We start from the raw sequence: 14,705 nt of genomic DNA on the forward strand, positions 1-14,705 counted from the left end.
TGGAAAATAGTTCTTTGATATGGGATTTGTTCTCTCCCTTGTACTATTCATTCAAATGATTCCAGGTATATTCAGAGCTAAGTGTGAAATGCTCAATAATAAAACTTCCTGAAAATATGTAGATGAACACATGCATAACTATAGAATAAGAAAAGACTGATTTGTTTAGAGAAATAATACATTACCAGCGAGGTGAAGATCAGTGAATAAAATTTTATTAAAGTTGACATCTTTATGATTCAAAGTATTTGTTGAGTTTTGAATACTTTAGAATATATTTTGAGTATATTTTTGAGTACATTTTAATATTTTTTGAATTATAGAACTACTGAGCTGGGGAAAACAGTTACTGAGCTAGGTACTGATGGCTCATGACTATAATTTTATCTACCTAGAAGGTTGAGATCTGAAGATCACAGTTAGAAGTTAGGCTAGACAGACAAATCCATGACTCTAATCTCTAGTTAACCAGAAGAAAGCAGACAGTGGATGCGGAAGCTGTCCCTGAGCTCTTCAGCTCAAGCCTAGTGCTCTACCACTTGAGCCACAGAGCCATTTTCAGTTTTCGGGTGGTTATTTGGAGATAAGAGTCTCATGGATATTCCTGTTCTGGCTGGCTTTGATCCGTGATCCTCAGATCTCAGCCTCTTGAGTAGTTAGGATTTCAGGTGTGAGCTCTGGTGACCTGGCTCCATTAAATATTTTTAAAGTTTGCCTTAAAATATTTTATTAGCACAGATTAATTAAAGTACAGGGGCTTTCATTGTGACATTTCCATACTTGCTTACAACATGCTTGATCAGACTTCTCTCCATCACTCTCTATCACCACTTCCTCCTTCATAAAGCAATTGCAACAGATTTCACCATTCTATATATGTACATAAAATACTAGCACCATGTTCAACTTCCTTCTTTTTACCACCTCCATTCACTTTTCCTTCCCAATAGTACTCATCCTAAAGAAGATCTATCTTCCATTCATATCATTCATTCATAAGATATCCTTCCTTATTCACGTTAAGTTCTCAAAGGGCTTTTACCATAGTATCCTACAATCTCATCTCTTGTATTTTAATAAGATTAACCTGCTTTATTACTTTCTAGGCCCACTACCCCTTACTTAACCTACTATTATTCAATAGCTTTAAATGGGTTGCATTAGGCCATCTTATAAAATATTGACACATATAGGAATGACTTAAACTAAGAAATAGTTACAAATTCTTGGATTTTTAAATGCATAGAGATTGGCATGAAATAAAGAAATTTAATCACAAATGTATATTTTGAAAATCAAAGTGTGAGCAGGATCTATTTGATATTTTGATGATAACCAATACTGCTAAAATTGCATGAGAGACACAAGATTTAAGTATTGCCAAGACATATAGGTAATATAAAATAAAGAGACAAATTAGGAAATTTCTACATAAATGAAAGAAATATTGAGATATGATAAGAGCAGAAGTTATTGAAAGTGAAAACTAAGCACAATAGAGGGGGTGTAAAATGTTCCACATGGGATAAAAAATTTAAATTATATTATCATACTATATTTAGTATAAAAACATCCTGCAAAAGGATGAATTAAAACTGTCAATGAATAATTGTCTAAATTAATGACACAGTGAATGTGAATGGATCAAAAGTACACCTAAGAGTGTGTGAAAGTTTGGCCAGCTTTATTTTTGTTCCTGGTACTACTGCAGCCACACCCCTACTTCAAGTTTTTTTACTGACTAATTAGCTATAATAGATTCACTAACTAACTTTTCTACCCTTGATGTCTTAAGGCTGGATGATCCCCTCTTAACCTCCTGTATAGCTAGGACTATAGACATGTGCCACCAGTGCCCGGTTCCAGCGTGTGTATAAAAAAACCAGTGAGTTTCCAGAATAAATGGAGCACACACTGGATCTGTTTTATGGGTTACACATTCTCAGGAGGCGCCCATCTCTGTATGGATGTAATTCTTTCTGCTGGTTTTGCTTCTTCAGCTCCTTCTTTACTCAGAAAACCACTTAACTAATCCCTTGGAGCTTTCAATTTACTTACTCATTTACAGTGATCATTAATCTCAAGGAATGATCTGATATTTACTAAAATGAGTGAGGGTATTCAGATTACATCTAGGAGAGTAACAGAAGAAAAATCTTTACTGAGATCTAAGGACTACAGCTTAAAGGTAGCCTAGGCAAAGAAGTCCAGGAGAGACTTATCTCCAAATAACCATTAGAAAACCAGAAGTGGTGCTGTGGCTCAAAGTGATAGAGCACTAGTCATGAGCAAAGGAGCTCAGGGACAGTGCCCAGGATCTGAGTTCAAGCCCCAGTGCTGGCACAACAAAAATTCTGTAGAAAGCTGTCATTGGTACACAATTCCAAAAGGAAGCATATATTTATAGGTATCTGTAGATGGGTTAAATAGTAATTGAGTCTGTAAAAGATATGATAGTCATTTGTGTTTATGTCTGGTATATTAGGCTGGTTAATATTACTTACCACACTTGTTAAAACTCATATTAATTCTTAAGGAAAAATTCCTCTAACACAAGAGATGAACGCATACATTAGGACGAGATAGTATATAACATAAAATATTGCTTTTTAAATATGTATTTTATAATATCTGCATAAATGTTTAGAGGAGTTGCCACTCAACAAAGGAGTTTTTGAACACAATGCACCTTAGTTGCTTCTTATTGACACTACATACTGAGGAATCCTGCTAATAAAAATTTCCAGGTGTATAACATTGAGATCTATCAAAGGCCTGAATAAAGCCATTTATTTCTCAGTGAATTCTCTGTCCAACATTAACTTCTGTATAGCTCTCTTCATGGCCTCATTCCTCAGGCTGTAGATAACAGGGTTGAGTGTTGGGGGAATTACTGTGTAAAAGATAGAGAGAAAAAGATCTAAGGCAGTTGGAGAGTCTGAAGTTGGTTTGAAATATGCACACGTTCCTGTGGAGAAGAAAAATGAGACAACAAAGAGGTGGGGCAGGCAGGTAGAGAAGACCTTGGACCGGCCTTCAGCAGAGGGTATTCTTAGAACCGTTGAGAATATGTGGATGTAGGAGAGAGCAATGGAGATGAAACAGGCTAAAGCTGCCACAGCCATGAGACTATCCACTCCAATGACTGCAAGGTAATCATTGGAGCAGGAGAGCTTCACTATTTGAGGGACATCACAGAAGAAGTGGTGAATTACTTTGGCTCTACAGAAAGTCATAGTACATGTGGCAGCCATATACAAAATTCCTGTGATGCCTCCACTTACCCATACAGCTGTCACAGCACTGTTACATCTTCTGGCATCCATGATGAGCTCATAGTGCAGTGGGAAGCAAATGGCTACATAGCGGTCATAAGACATCACCGTGAGAATGGCCATTTCAGCCCAGGCCAAAGACGTGAAGAAGAACACTTGGAGCATGCACTGAGCATAGGAAATATGGCCATTGCCTATGAGGGAATTGTGAATGGACTGGGGGACTGTGACAGAGATGAAGGAGAGGTCCAGAAGGGAAAGTTGCTTCAGGAAGTAATACATGGGAGACTGGAGATGCTCGTCCAGGGTTGTGATGGTGATGATGATGAAGTTGCTTGTCAAGGCCAAAAGGTACATCACCAAGAACAGGCAAGCTTGTAACAGCTGCAGATTGTGATTCTCAGAAAACCCTATGAGGAGGAATCCATTCATTTTTGTTTCATTTGTTGTAATCATTCTGAAAATACAAATTGTATTAACACCTGGAAAATGAAATCATTTTGAAATTCAGTCAAACAAAGTTAAATAGGTACCCATGTGTTAATCACTGCTTATTTCTTCAGTTCCTAATAATGAACTGGCCATATTGGTAATCATATATATATATGTATCTTTATATGTGTATGTGTGTGTGTGTATGTGTGTGTGTGTGTGTGTGTGTATATATATATATATATATATATATATATATATATATATATATATATATATATATATATATATAAACTTTTGGTTTTCAGGTCATTTATTGGAGATACCTGCTCGGGCTGGCTTTGAACCACAGTCCTCAGATCTTAACCCCCTTAGTAGTGAGGATTACAGGCATGAGCCACCTAGCACCTTTCCTCATTTTTAAGTTGATTTATCTACATATTTTGTTACGGTGATGGAAAACTAGCTGAAACAGGTAGATTTCCTACTTACAGTTAACCTGATTTTACTCTATGTATAACCACATAATTATGTCAGATATAGTAGTAATAGATTCTGCCAACTGATGCACATGGGAGAATTTCTTTGGTGGGAAAAAGTGTTCTAGTAGTACAAATTGACATGACTATGGAATAAGACCAAAGACTAGGCCTTCTACCTTGTCATCTATGAATTGTGTTGAAATTCCACTTTAGTACTGAACCTCATAATCTAGTCTAGCAGGACTTCGCCAAAACGGAACTGAAAATCATAATGTGGATGATGAGACATACATTCTGCACCTTGAAGAGATTTTCTCTATGGAGAATTTAAGTTAAATTGTTCTATCTTTTAAAAAAAATCACTAGCAAGTATCATGATTATTTTTAATTTGCTATGGAAAACAAAGTTTCTGCTGCACTGGGGACTAAACCTTGTCCTTAGAATAGTGAAGGTCAGCATGCAGAACAGGAGATGGATGATGAGCAAAATAGTTCACTGCTAACTTTGTTCAAAATCATAACTAGTTATTGCAAATAAGGGAAACCATGGGACCTATGTTTCTTTAGGTCTGGCTATTTGCTTATTCACTTCAAATAACTTTTTCCAAATCTTTCCATTTCCTAATAAATGTGGCAGTGTCATTCTTTCTGATGGTGGCATAGAATCCCATTAGATAGATAGATAGATAGATAGATAGATAGATAGATAGATAGATAGAGAGATAGAGAGATAGATAGAGAGAGATGTATCTATATATACATATATAGATACATATACATATACATATAGATACATATATATATATATATATATATATATATATATATACATATACCACATTTTCTTGATCCATTCATGTACTGAGGGGCATCTGGCTTGGTTCCATAACTTATCTATGATGGATAATGCTGTGATAAACATGGTTGTGCTGGTAGCTTTAGTATAGCTTTGTTTGTGATCGTTTGGGTAAATGCCCAAAAGCAGAATAGCTGGGTCATAGGAGAGCTCTATGTGTGGCCTTTTGAGGAACCTCCATACTGCTTTCCAAAGTGGTTGAACTTTGGAAATGAACATTTCATTTAGATGATGCTAAATGAAATGAACCCCAAGATAGGGACACAAGAGGTTTTATCTTTGACATTGTTGTCTTTAATGTACTATGTGATTTTTTTGTTTCTTTTATATGTTCTTCACCTATGGTATAGCCATGTTGTCATTGTATTCCATTCTGCTATATACATTTTCCTAATTTGGGGATGGAAAGGGAAATAACAAAATGCTGAAATAAGGATACAGGTTGATCCACTGTAACAATGAGATGTACAAGACACCATGTTGAAAACAAACTTTATAATTTTGTGGGGGGAGGAAGGAATTGGAGAGGTAGGGGGGAAGGGATGGTAGGGGAAAAACAAGGGAGGAGGTAACAATGCTCGATAGGAAATGTATTAATTACTTTACTATGTAACGGTAACCCCTCTTTACAGTATCTTTACAATAAAATATATATATTAAAAAATCAAAACTAGAACATTCCCTAAAACACATACCCATTGTAACAATGAGATGTACAAGTCATTATGTCGAAAACGAACTTTACAACTTTGGTGGGGGAGGCAGGGAGGATTGGGTGAGGGGACAGGGGGAGGATGGGAAGGGATGGGAAGGGGAAACAAAGGAGGAGGCTACAATGCTTGATAAAAAATGTACTCATTATCTTGCCCATGTAATTGTAACCCCTCTGTACAGTATTTTCACAATAAAAAAAAAACACATACAGGTCTATGTCACCTGATAATGAGAAAAAAAAAAAAGAATCTCATGGAATTTCTTGCCTGAGCTTGCATGGAATCATGATCTTCAGATCTCAGGCCCTTTGTAGCTAGGATTACAGATTTGAGCCATAGTTTCCTGGCTTTGAATATGTAGTTTAAAATACACAAAGTTACTTTTGACAAAAACTATAATTAAACTGACTTGTGTTCAGTAAAGGTTTTTCTCTATTACCCATCTGGGTCAAGGATTCTTTGAAGAGCTTGGAAGATTCTTTACTTAGACAAACACATAAATACTAATGTTCCTAATTCAAAGATTTCCAGTTCGTTGCCCTTAAGTATAATAAATATTCATAAATTAAATAATTGGTTGTAAAATGTGCTCAGTTTTCAGTGAGCTATACTTCCTCTCTATTTAAAATTAAAAATGTCGATTCACCAAACCAATTTGAAGACAGTCTTGTCAGAATATCCATAGTCTTTCCCTCTTCCTCATTCAAGATTTGAAAACTCACCGCTTATCTTCTAGGTGTGCAGGTGGCCGTTAAAGTTATCACAACATCTGGCATTTCTTCTAGAATCATGCAGATTTTAAAAGCATTGTTTTCTAAGAAAACAGGGTTGGTTGAGACTTTTGGGAGGAGGTATAGTGTGGCATCTTTGAAAACACTACATTCCAAATGAGGAATATAAATCTTGTTCTTTATCCCTCTGGTACTTAAATTTGGGATCACTGAAGTTTCCATATAAAGACAGTGTGTGTTTTCAAATAGAAGATTTTGTTGTCTGTAGCTCAAGGTTGCAAAATTTTAAAGGACATATGAATTGTCCAGAGAATCATGAAAATTCAGGGGCGCATGCTCTATATGGAAAAGTTCTGATTCAGAAGGTCTCAGGTGAGAGCTGGTAGGAAGCTGAACACCTGCCAGGTTGTCAGGTGCTGCCTGGGCTGCTGGTCTGAGCTCCACGTGGGAAGAAGCACTTTGCTAGCTAAGTCGTGTACTTCTGAAAGTCTCACAGGAAAGTTAAATGAGTTTTAAAGTAACTGAGCTTTTAATTGGGCTTCCTAGATACTTAGATGCCAGTTGTCATCTTAATGTATAACTTTGAGATATTGAATCTCAGATTTTGGTCAGCTATTTCAGTCATTCATTATGATTTTGAAGGTAATGAATATGTTTCATCAGAATTCCTAAGAAAACATGTAATAGTACTAATTAAAAAACTTACAAGGATGGCCCTGGCTATTAAACTTATCATGTAGAATTAGCACTGTGGCTCAAATAGTAGAGCACTAGCCTTGAGCTGAAGAGCTCATGGACAGTGCCCAGGCCCAGAGTTCAAGCCTCAGGACCAACAAAAAATCTCCCAAACAAACAAAACAATAAACAATAAACAATGCTTATAATCAGAAGAGATATGATTAGTAGGGAAAATGAGACAGATTCCAAGTTTTCAGATATTTCTTTCTAAAATACTATGATACTTTTATTGCTGTTAATCTTATTTGTTAAAGTGTTACAGAGATAAGGAATTTCTCACTTGTTATCATTAAAAACTAAATTACAGAAGGTACATGGACTTGTATTTATTATGAAGGCATTAAACTCTCGTTGCCAAGTTTAAATCTTGGTTCTATAGATGGTTATATTTTGGCCAAAACATTTGTTCTTGCCCAGGAAATATTTGAGGCATAGCTCAATAAAGCTATTTAAAAAATATTTTAAATGTTTCAATAGCCTCAAAAAAGCTATGCATCATCCATTTTATTTCTAATGTTTTATTATTTTTTTTTTTGAGATAGTTGCTTGCTAAACTTTCCCTGGACTGGATTGAACTCTTGATAATCCTGCCTTAATCTCCCAAGTAGCTTGGGATAGAGGTGTGCACCACCATGCCATGATTCTCTTTTCTCTTTTTGGAAGAGACTTTTTTGTGAGTGTGCAAATCCTAGGGCTTGAACTCAGGGCTTGGTCTCTGTCTCCATGCTTATGTCTTTGAGTGTTTTTGCTCTGGGCTAGCCCTCTATCAATTGAGCCACTACCCTACTTCTGGAGATAAGAGTCTTCTCTTTCTTGGAGATAAAAGTCTTAATGACTTTATTTTCAACAATGGTTTCAACAATGTTTTCAACAATGGTTCTCAGATCTCAGCCTTCTGAGTAGTTAGAAATACAGGTGTAAACAACTGGCACCCAAATTTCAGAGAATTTTTTTTTCAAGTTTCATTGTTTTATTTATTTTCTTTTTTTCATATATATACCCCTTTATTATTCTTTTTTATTTCTTTTTTTATTGTGAAAATACTGTACAGAGGGGATACAATTATATGGGCAAGATAATGAGTACATTTCTTTTTCTTTTTTTTTTTTTTGGGGTCCGGTTGTGGGGCCCAAACTCGGCCTGGGAGCTGGCCCTCAGCTCTTCAGCTCAAGGCTAGCACTCTACCACTCTTTAGCTCAAGGCTAGTGCTCTACCACTTGAGACACAGCACCACTTCCGGCTTTTTTCTTTTTGCTTATGTGGTGCTGAGGAATCGAACTCAAGGCCTCAGGCATGCAAGGCAAGTGCTCTACCACTGAGCCACCTTCCCAGCCCCAATGAGTACATTTCTTATGAAGCATTGTAGCCTCCTCCTTTGTTTCCCCTTCCCATCCCTTCCATCCTCCCCCCCTCACCCAATCAAAGAAATTTCTTTATATCATCATATGTATCTTTGATTTATCTGAAAAATGAAAGTATTCAAGTAAATAAATTTACAGAATAACTACAAAAATTAGATACTAGTAAGTTATGATCACTGATGTCTCATTAAAAATTCTACCACATGTAATTTTCTAGAAATTGAAAATGACAATGTAATTTGTAACTAGTACCTAAAGCAAATTAAGTAGGAAATGTATGAATTCATAACATTTTCAGTACCTGAGAAAAGCTCCAAATACTTCAGATAATGCAATAAACTATTTTCAAAATCTATATGTGGAAATCCACAACATCGCTTGTGAGTAAAACTGACAGAGCCCTGAAATAATTTGGGAAGTTTAGCATTTTCATCGATTGGAAGTGTTAATGTATTTTTGGTTGCCTTGGGGTTGGAACTCAGGGTCTGTACATTCCAGACTGGTGCTTTAGCACGTTACAGCATAACCATAACCCTTTTGCTTTTCCTCCTTCACAAAGCAATTGCAATGGATTTGACTGTTCTATGCATGCATATAAAGTACTAGCATCATATTCTCCTTCCTTCTTTTACCACCTTCATTCACTTTAGCTCCCAATGTTACTCATCCCAGGGAAGAGCTGTCTTCCATTCATATCATTCATTCTCACGTTATCCTTTATTTCATGTTAAGTTCTCAAAAGGCTTTTACAATATTATCCTACACTCTCATATCTTGTACTTTAATATGATTGAATCCCTAGTTTCTACTTCTCCTTACCCTGCTATTATTTAATAGCTTTCAGTGAGTTTCATTAGGCCACCTTATAAAACACTGACAAAACTAGGAATAACTTCAACCAAACAATGTTTCTAATCCTGGAGATATTTTAAATGCATAGATATTGTCATGAAATACAGGAATTTTAATCACAAATGGAATTTTTAAAATGAAAGTGTGAGCAGGACCGATTTGGTACTTTGATGATGAGAAATACTGTCAAATAATGCATGAGACACACAATTTCAAAGTTGACAAGCCATATAGGTAACTTAAAATTTAGAAAAAAATAAGAAATCTCTAATATGTGGAATTAATATTAGGATATGATAAGAGTCATTGAAAGCAAAATTTAAGAAAAATAGAGGGGACTTAAAGTGTTCATAGGACAAAAATTTTAAATGTTCATTATCGCACAAAAACATTTCTATCCAAAGAGTTAATGCTGTCAATGCATAATTGTGAAAATTAATGACATTTTGAATGCAAATAGATGAAAAGTATAGGTAACAGTGAACAAAATACATTGTGAAACTATAGTTGTTGTTTTTTTTGTACCTCTTCAACCACATTTCCACTTCCAGATTTTTGCTGATTAATTAGCGATAAGACCTCACTAACTAACTTTTCTACCCTTGCTGGCTTCAGTTTGGATGTTGTCAGTCTCCTGAGTAGCTAGGGTTACGAACAAGAACCACATGTGCCTGGTGCCAAGCATATTTAAAAAAATTAATTGATAAAAGCCAGTTAAGTGTCCAGAATAAATTGAGAATACATGGGCTCCATATTTTGGGTTACACATTCTCAGGAGGCTTCTACCTATGGATGGATTTGGTCCATTCTTTTTTGAAATTATTTGTTGTAAAGGTGATGAATGGGGGATTACAGTTACATAATTAAGGTAATGAGTACATTTCATTTTGAATATTGCTAACCCCTCCCTCATTTTCTCCCATTTTCCCAACTCCACTCCCCACCTCAAGTTGTAAAATTCATTTCCAACCCAGAGTCTAGAGAGTATCCTTATTGCATTAATTCATCCTTAGCCCTGTTGTTTCTGTGATTTCCTTCCCTTTCCCCTGATCAGATAAACACACACACAAGACAAAGGGTGCAGAAAACTAAAAGAAAAAACATTCAAATAACTGCAAACAGTATATAATAAAAGCCTCTTGTTTCCGATTCTTCGAGTTCATTTTCATATGTTGCTTTATATATGGTCACATGCACCTAGCAGTTGGGCAATTGTGATCCTCTGCTAAGAATACCATGGACATATATATTCTAGTGATTACAAATGTGGGAAGCCATGCAACCTACATTTCTTTGGGCCTGCCTTGTTTTGCTTAAACTTTTTCTGCTTCTTCAGCTCCTTTTCTCATGCAGAAAACCCCCTAACTAATCATTTTGAGATTTCCACTGACTTTTAAATTTTGAATGATTACTGATGTCAAAGAATGATTTGATATTTATTAAAGCAAATGAGGACATTTGAATTGTATCTATGAGAGTAACAGAAGATTAAGAAAGTTACTTTATGGAACTCGTTATCTTGTCCAGGTTATTGTAACTCCTCTGTATGGTATTCTCACAATAAAAAATAAAATAAAAAAGAAAGTTATTTTATGAACCAAAGATTGGCCTTCTACTTAAATCATGCAAGAATCAACCACATAATATTATTTAAGAAGAAAAAAGTCTAAATAGAGCCAAACCTTGAGGTGTTCCCCTGAAATTTTATTTATTTTGGAGTTAAAAACACATTTGCATGGTTTAAGGACAGATTGGACCCCATTTCAATATGGATGTAGTGGCATGCTACTGTAATCCTAATTATGTAGAAGGCTTAGATGGGAGGATCACAATCTGAGATGGACTCATTTAAAATTTCAGACCCTGTTTTAAATTTAACTAAAGCAAAACCAGTTGGGGCGCAGTTCAAGTTGCAGGGAGCTTTTCTGGCAAGTGTGAATCCCTGACTTAAACCCTCAGTATCACCAAAAACTTAATACCTAAATAAAAAATAATAAAAATAAAAACAGGTATAGGAATTAATTTATTTGTTTTCTAATTCAATAGGCCTAGTAAAACAACAGATCAATGAAAGCAGTATTTCAAAAATTGTGTACAGCTGGGTTGCCTAGTTGCCCAGGAGGCTGAAATCTGAGGATCCTGATTCAAAGCCAACCCAGGCAAGAAAGTCCATGAGACTCTTATCTCCATTTACCACCAGAAAACTGGAAGTGGTGCTGTGGCTCAAGGTGTTAGAGCACTTGCCTTGAACAAAAAAGCTCAAAGAGAACTCCCAGGCTGTGACAGAGTTCAAGTCCTAGAACTAGCACAATAAAAATTATGTAAAGGGCTGGGAAGGTGGCTTGCCTTGCCTTGCATGAGGCCCTTGGTTCGATTCCTCAGCACCACATACGCAAAAAAAAGCAGGAAGTGGTGCTATGGCTCAAGTGGTAGAGCGCTAGCCTTGAGCTGAAGAGCTGAGGCCCAGGCCTAGAGTTCAGGCCCCACGACGGACCAAAAAAAATTATGTGGAAAGATATGATAGGAAACTGATATATTTATGTTATTGTAGATGGGTTAGATAATAACTGATTGGATAAAAGATATGACATAAAGTCATTTGTGCTTATATCTGGTGAATGTTCATATTCATTTTTACATACAACTATCTCTAACACAAAAGAAGAACCATACGTGTACTAGGAAGAAACAGCATATACTACAAAATATTACTTTATTAAATATTTTATTATCTTTAAGTAATTGTAGAAAGGAGTTGTCATTCAACAAAAGTTTATGAATAGAATGTATTTCAAATGCTTTTTATTATTTTATTTTATTTGTTTATTGTGACAATACCGTACAGAGTGGTTACATTACATGGGCAAGATATTGAGTACATTTCTTATCAAGCATTGTTGCCTCTTCCTTTGTTTCCCCTTCCCATCTCTTCCCCGCCGAAAGTTGTAAAGTTCATTTTTCAACCTAATGACCTGTATATCTCATTGTTGGAATGGGTCCACCTGTATCCTGAAGGGACAAAACAAATTGTTCAAATGCTGTTTAGTAACAGGACATGTTGTAGGAATTCAGCTGATAAAATTTTTCCTTATACATGATATTGGAGAACCATTAATGGCACCACAAAACATTTATTTCTCAGTGAATTTTCTATCCCACACTAACTTCTGTATGGCTCTCTTCATGGCTTCATTCCTCAAACTGTAGATAACAGGGTTGAGTGTTGGGGGAATTACTGTGTAAAAGATAGAAAGTAAAATATCTAAGTCAGTTGAGGAGTCTGAGGTTGGTTTGAGATATGCACACATGCCTGTGGAGAGAAAAAATGACACAACAAAAAGGTGGGGCAGGCAAGTGGAGAAGACTTTAGACCGGCCTTCAGCAGAAGGTATTCTTAGAACTGTGGAGAATATGTGGATGTAGGAGAGGGCAATGGAGATGAAACAGACTAAGCATGCCATAGACATGAATGCAGCCACTCCAATGACTGTAAGATAATCACTGGAGCAGGAGAGCTTGATCAGTTGGGGGATATCACAGAAGAACTGGTGAATTATTTTGTCTCTACAGAATGTGATAGAAAGTGTGGTAGCTGTGTACAAAGTTCCCGTGATACCTCCGCTGACCCATACAGCTGTCACAGCTCTTGTACAGTTTCTAGGATCCATGATGTGCTCATAGTGCAGTGGGAAGCAAATGGCTACATAGCGGTCATAGGACATCACTGTGAGAATGGCCAATTCAGCCCAGCCCAAAGACGTGAAGAAAAAAACCTGCAGTTCACATTGAGCGTAGGAAATATAGCTGTTGCCTGTGAGGGAATTGCTAATGGACTGGGGGACTGTGACAGAAATAAAAGAGAAGTCCAGAAGGGAAAGTTGCTTCAGAAAGAAATACATTGGAGATTGGAGATGAGGGTCCAGTGTGGTGATGGTGACAATGATGAAGTTACCTACTAAGGCCATTAGGTACATCACTAAGAACAAGAAAGCATGTAAGAGCTGCAGTTCACGACGGTCAGAAAACCCCACGAGGAGGAATCCAGGCACAGTGGTTCCATTTGTTTTCGTCATTTTGAAAATATAAATTGTGGCAGCAGCTGGAATAGTAAAAGATAGGGAAATCTGGTAGAATTATAATAAATTATATATTTATTATTCTTTAGTCCAGTGATTAATGTTGTAACTATTTGTTATGTACTAGATTGTTATTTATTTGATGTTGATAATCCAAAGGTGAAAAAAATATATATTTTTAGTCTATGTGGAATATTCAATTTACAGTTGTAAACAAGGAGTAACTTTTGAGTATAAATGTGTGTAGATGTGTAAATGGGTGTAAATTGCATTCAAGGGAAAAATGTGTGTGTTTGCTACTTGAGAAACAGTACTCCCTTTACAGAGGAAATCCATTGATTTGATCAAAAGTAATCAACACAAATACTTCAATGAGTGCTTGGTGACAGATTTGTAAACATTGGGTGGGTTATATTTGTGTTATTAGCATATTTTGTATTACTTATTATTTGTGTTACTTATTACATATTACATATTATGTATTAGCTATGATTAACTAATACCTCTTTACTTGCTAGATAACAATATGATCATTTCCTTGAGAGGTTCCATTATTTTGGAACCAAAGGCTGAAATAGGTAATATAATTGCCCTTTTAATTACAGTTAATTAGGTTGATATGTTATTTAAAAAACAAACAAGAGAAAGGAGCTACATTCTACTCTCATTTTGGTATCTCATTTGATTGTATGACATATCTAGTAAGCTCTCTTTCAACACTTTTTAAAATAATTTTTTATTGAGATTAAGTGATTACATAAATTTCACAAATTTCACAGTATTGTGGGTTAATAATACTGAAAGTCACAAACACATTTTAACCTTCACAAGGCAAATTGTCCTCATCATGGTCTATAAAGTTTGTGAATTCTATGAGCATTGACAGTACAACTATTTCTTCCACATTGGGTGATATGTAATTTCTTTCCTTTTCCTTTTCTTTCCCTTTGCTTTTTCCTCTTTCCCTCTCATTCCCTCCCTCCCATCGCTGTCCTTGAGTTGCTTTAACTGCTCTTTATTTACACTTCAGGTGAGACAATCAAATTGGTGTTCATTGTATACTACAAAGGACCTTTACAAAAAGACAGTTCTTTCTTTAAATTTCTTTTTATCTTTACATCTAACTTTTATCTCAGTTGCTCTGGTATAGTTTTAAAGTCAACAGAAAATATATCCACTAAACATATTT

The 14,705-nt window shown here is 35.8% G+C and overlaps 2 protein-coding genes across 2 annotated transcripts; both read right to left on the reverse strand.

Annotated features, from left to right (window-relative positions):
• Positions 1-2,789: 2,789 nt before the first annotated feature.
• LOC138827954 (olfactory receptor 14J1-like) lies at positions 2,790-3,731 on the reverse strand. Its single transcript, XM_070023532.1, has one exon. The coding sequence runs from the start codon at positions 3,729-3,731 to the stop codon at positions 2,790-2,792; it is 942 nt and encodes a 313-aa protein (XP_069879633.1).
• Positions 3,732-10,430: 6,699 nt separating this feature from the next.
• Positions 10,431-13,513, reverse strand: LOC138827955 (olfactory receptor 14J1-like). The gene is made up of 2 exons (XM_070023534.1): positions 12,600-13,513; positions 10,431-10,455 (listed from the first exon to the last, which is right to left on the reverse strand). Exons 1-2 carry the CDS (start codon positions 13,511-13,513, stop codon positions 10,431-10,433), a joined length of 939 nt encoding a protein of 312 aa, XP_069879635.1.
• Between the last annotated feature and the right edge of the window lie 1,192 nt (positions 13,514-14,705).

The sequence above is a fragment of the Dipodomys merriami genome, unplaced genomic scaffold, assembly GCF_024711535.1.
Source record: "Dipodomys merriami isolate MVZ:Mamm:240054 unplaced genomic scaffold, mDipMer1.0.p SCAF_16, whole genome shotgun sequence".
NCBI classification, from domain to species: Eukaryota; Metazoa; Chordata; class Mammalia; order Rodentia; family Heteromyidae; genus Dipodomys; species Dipodomys merriami.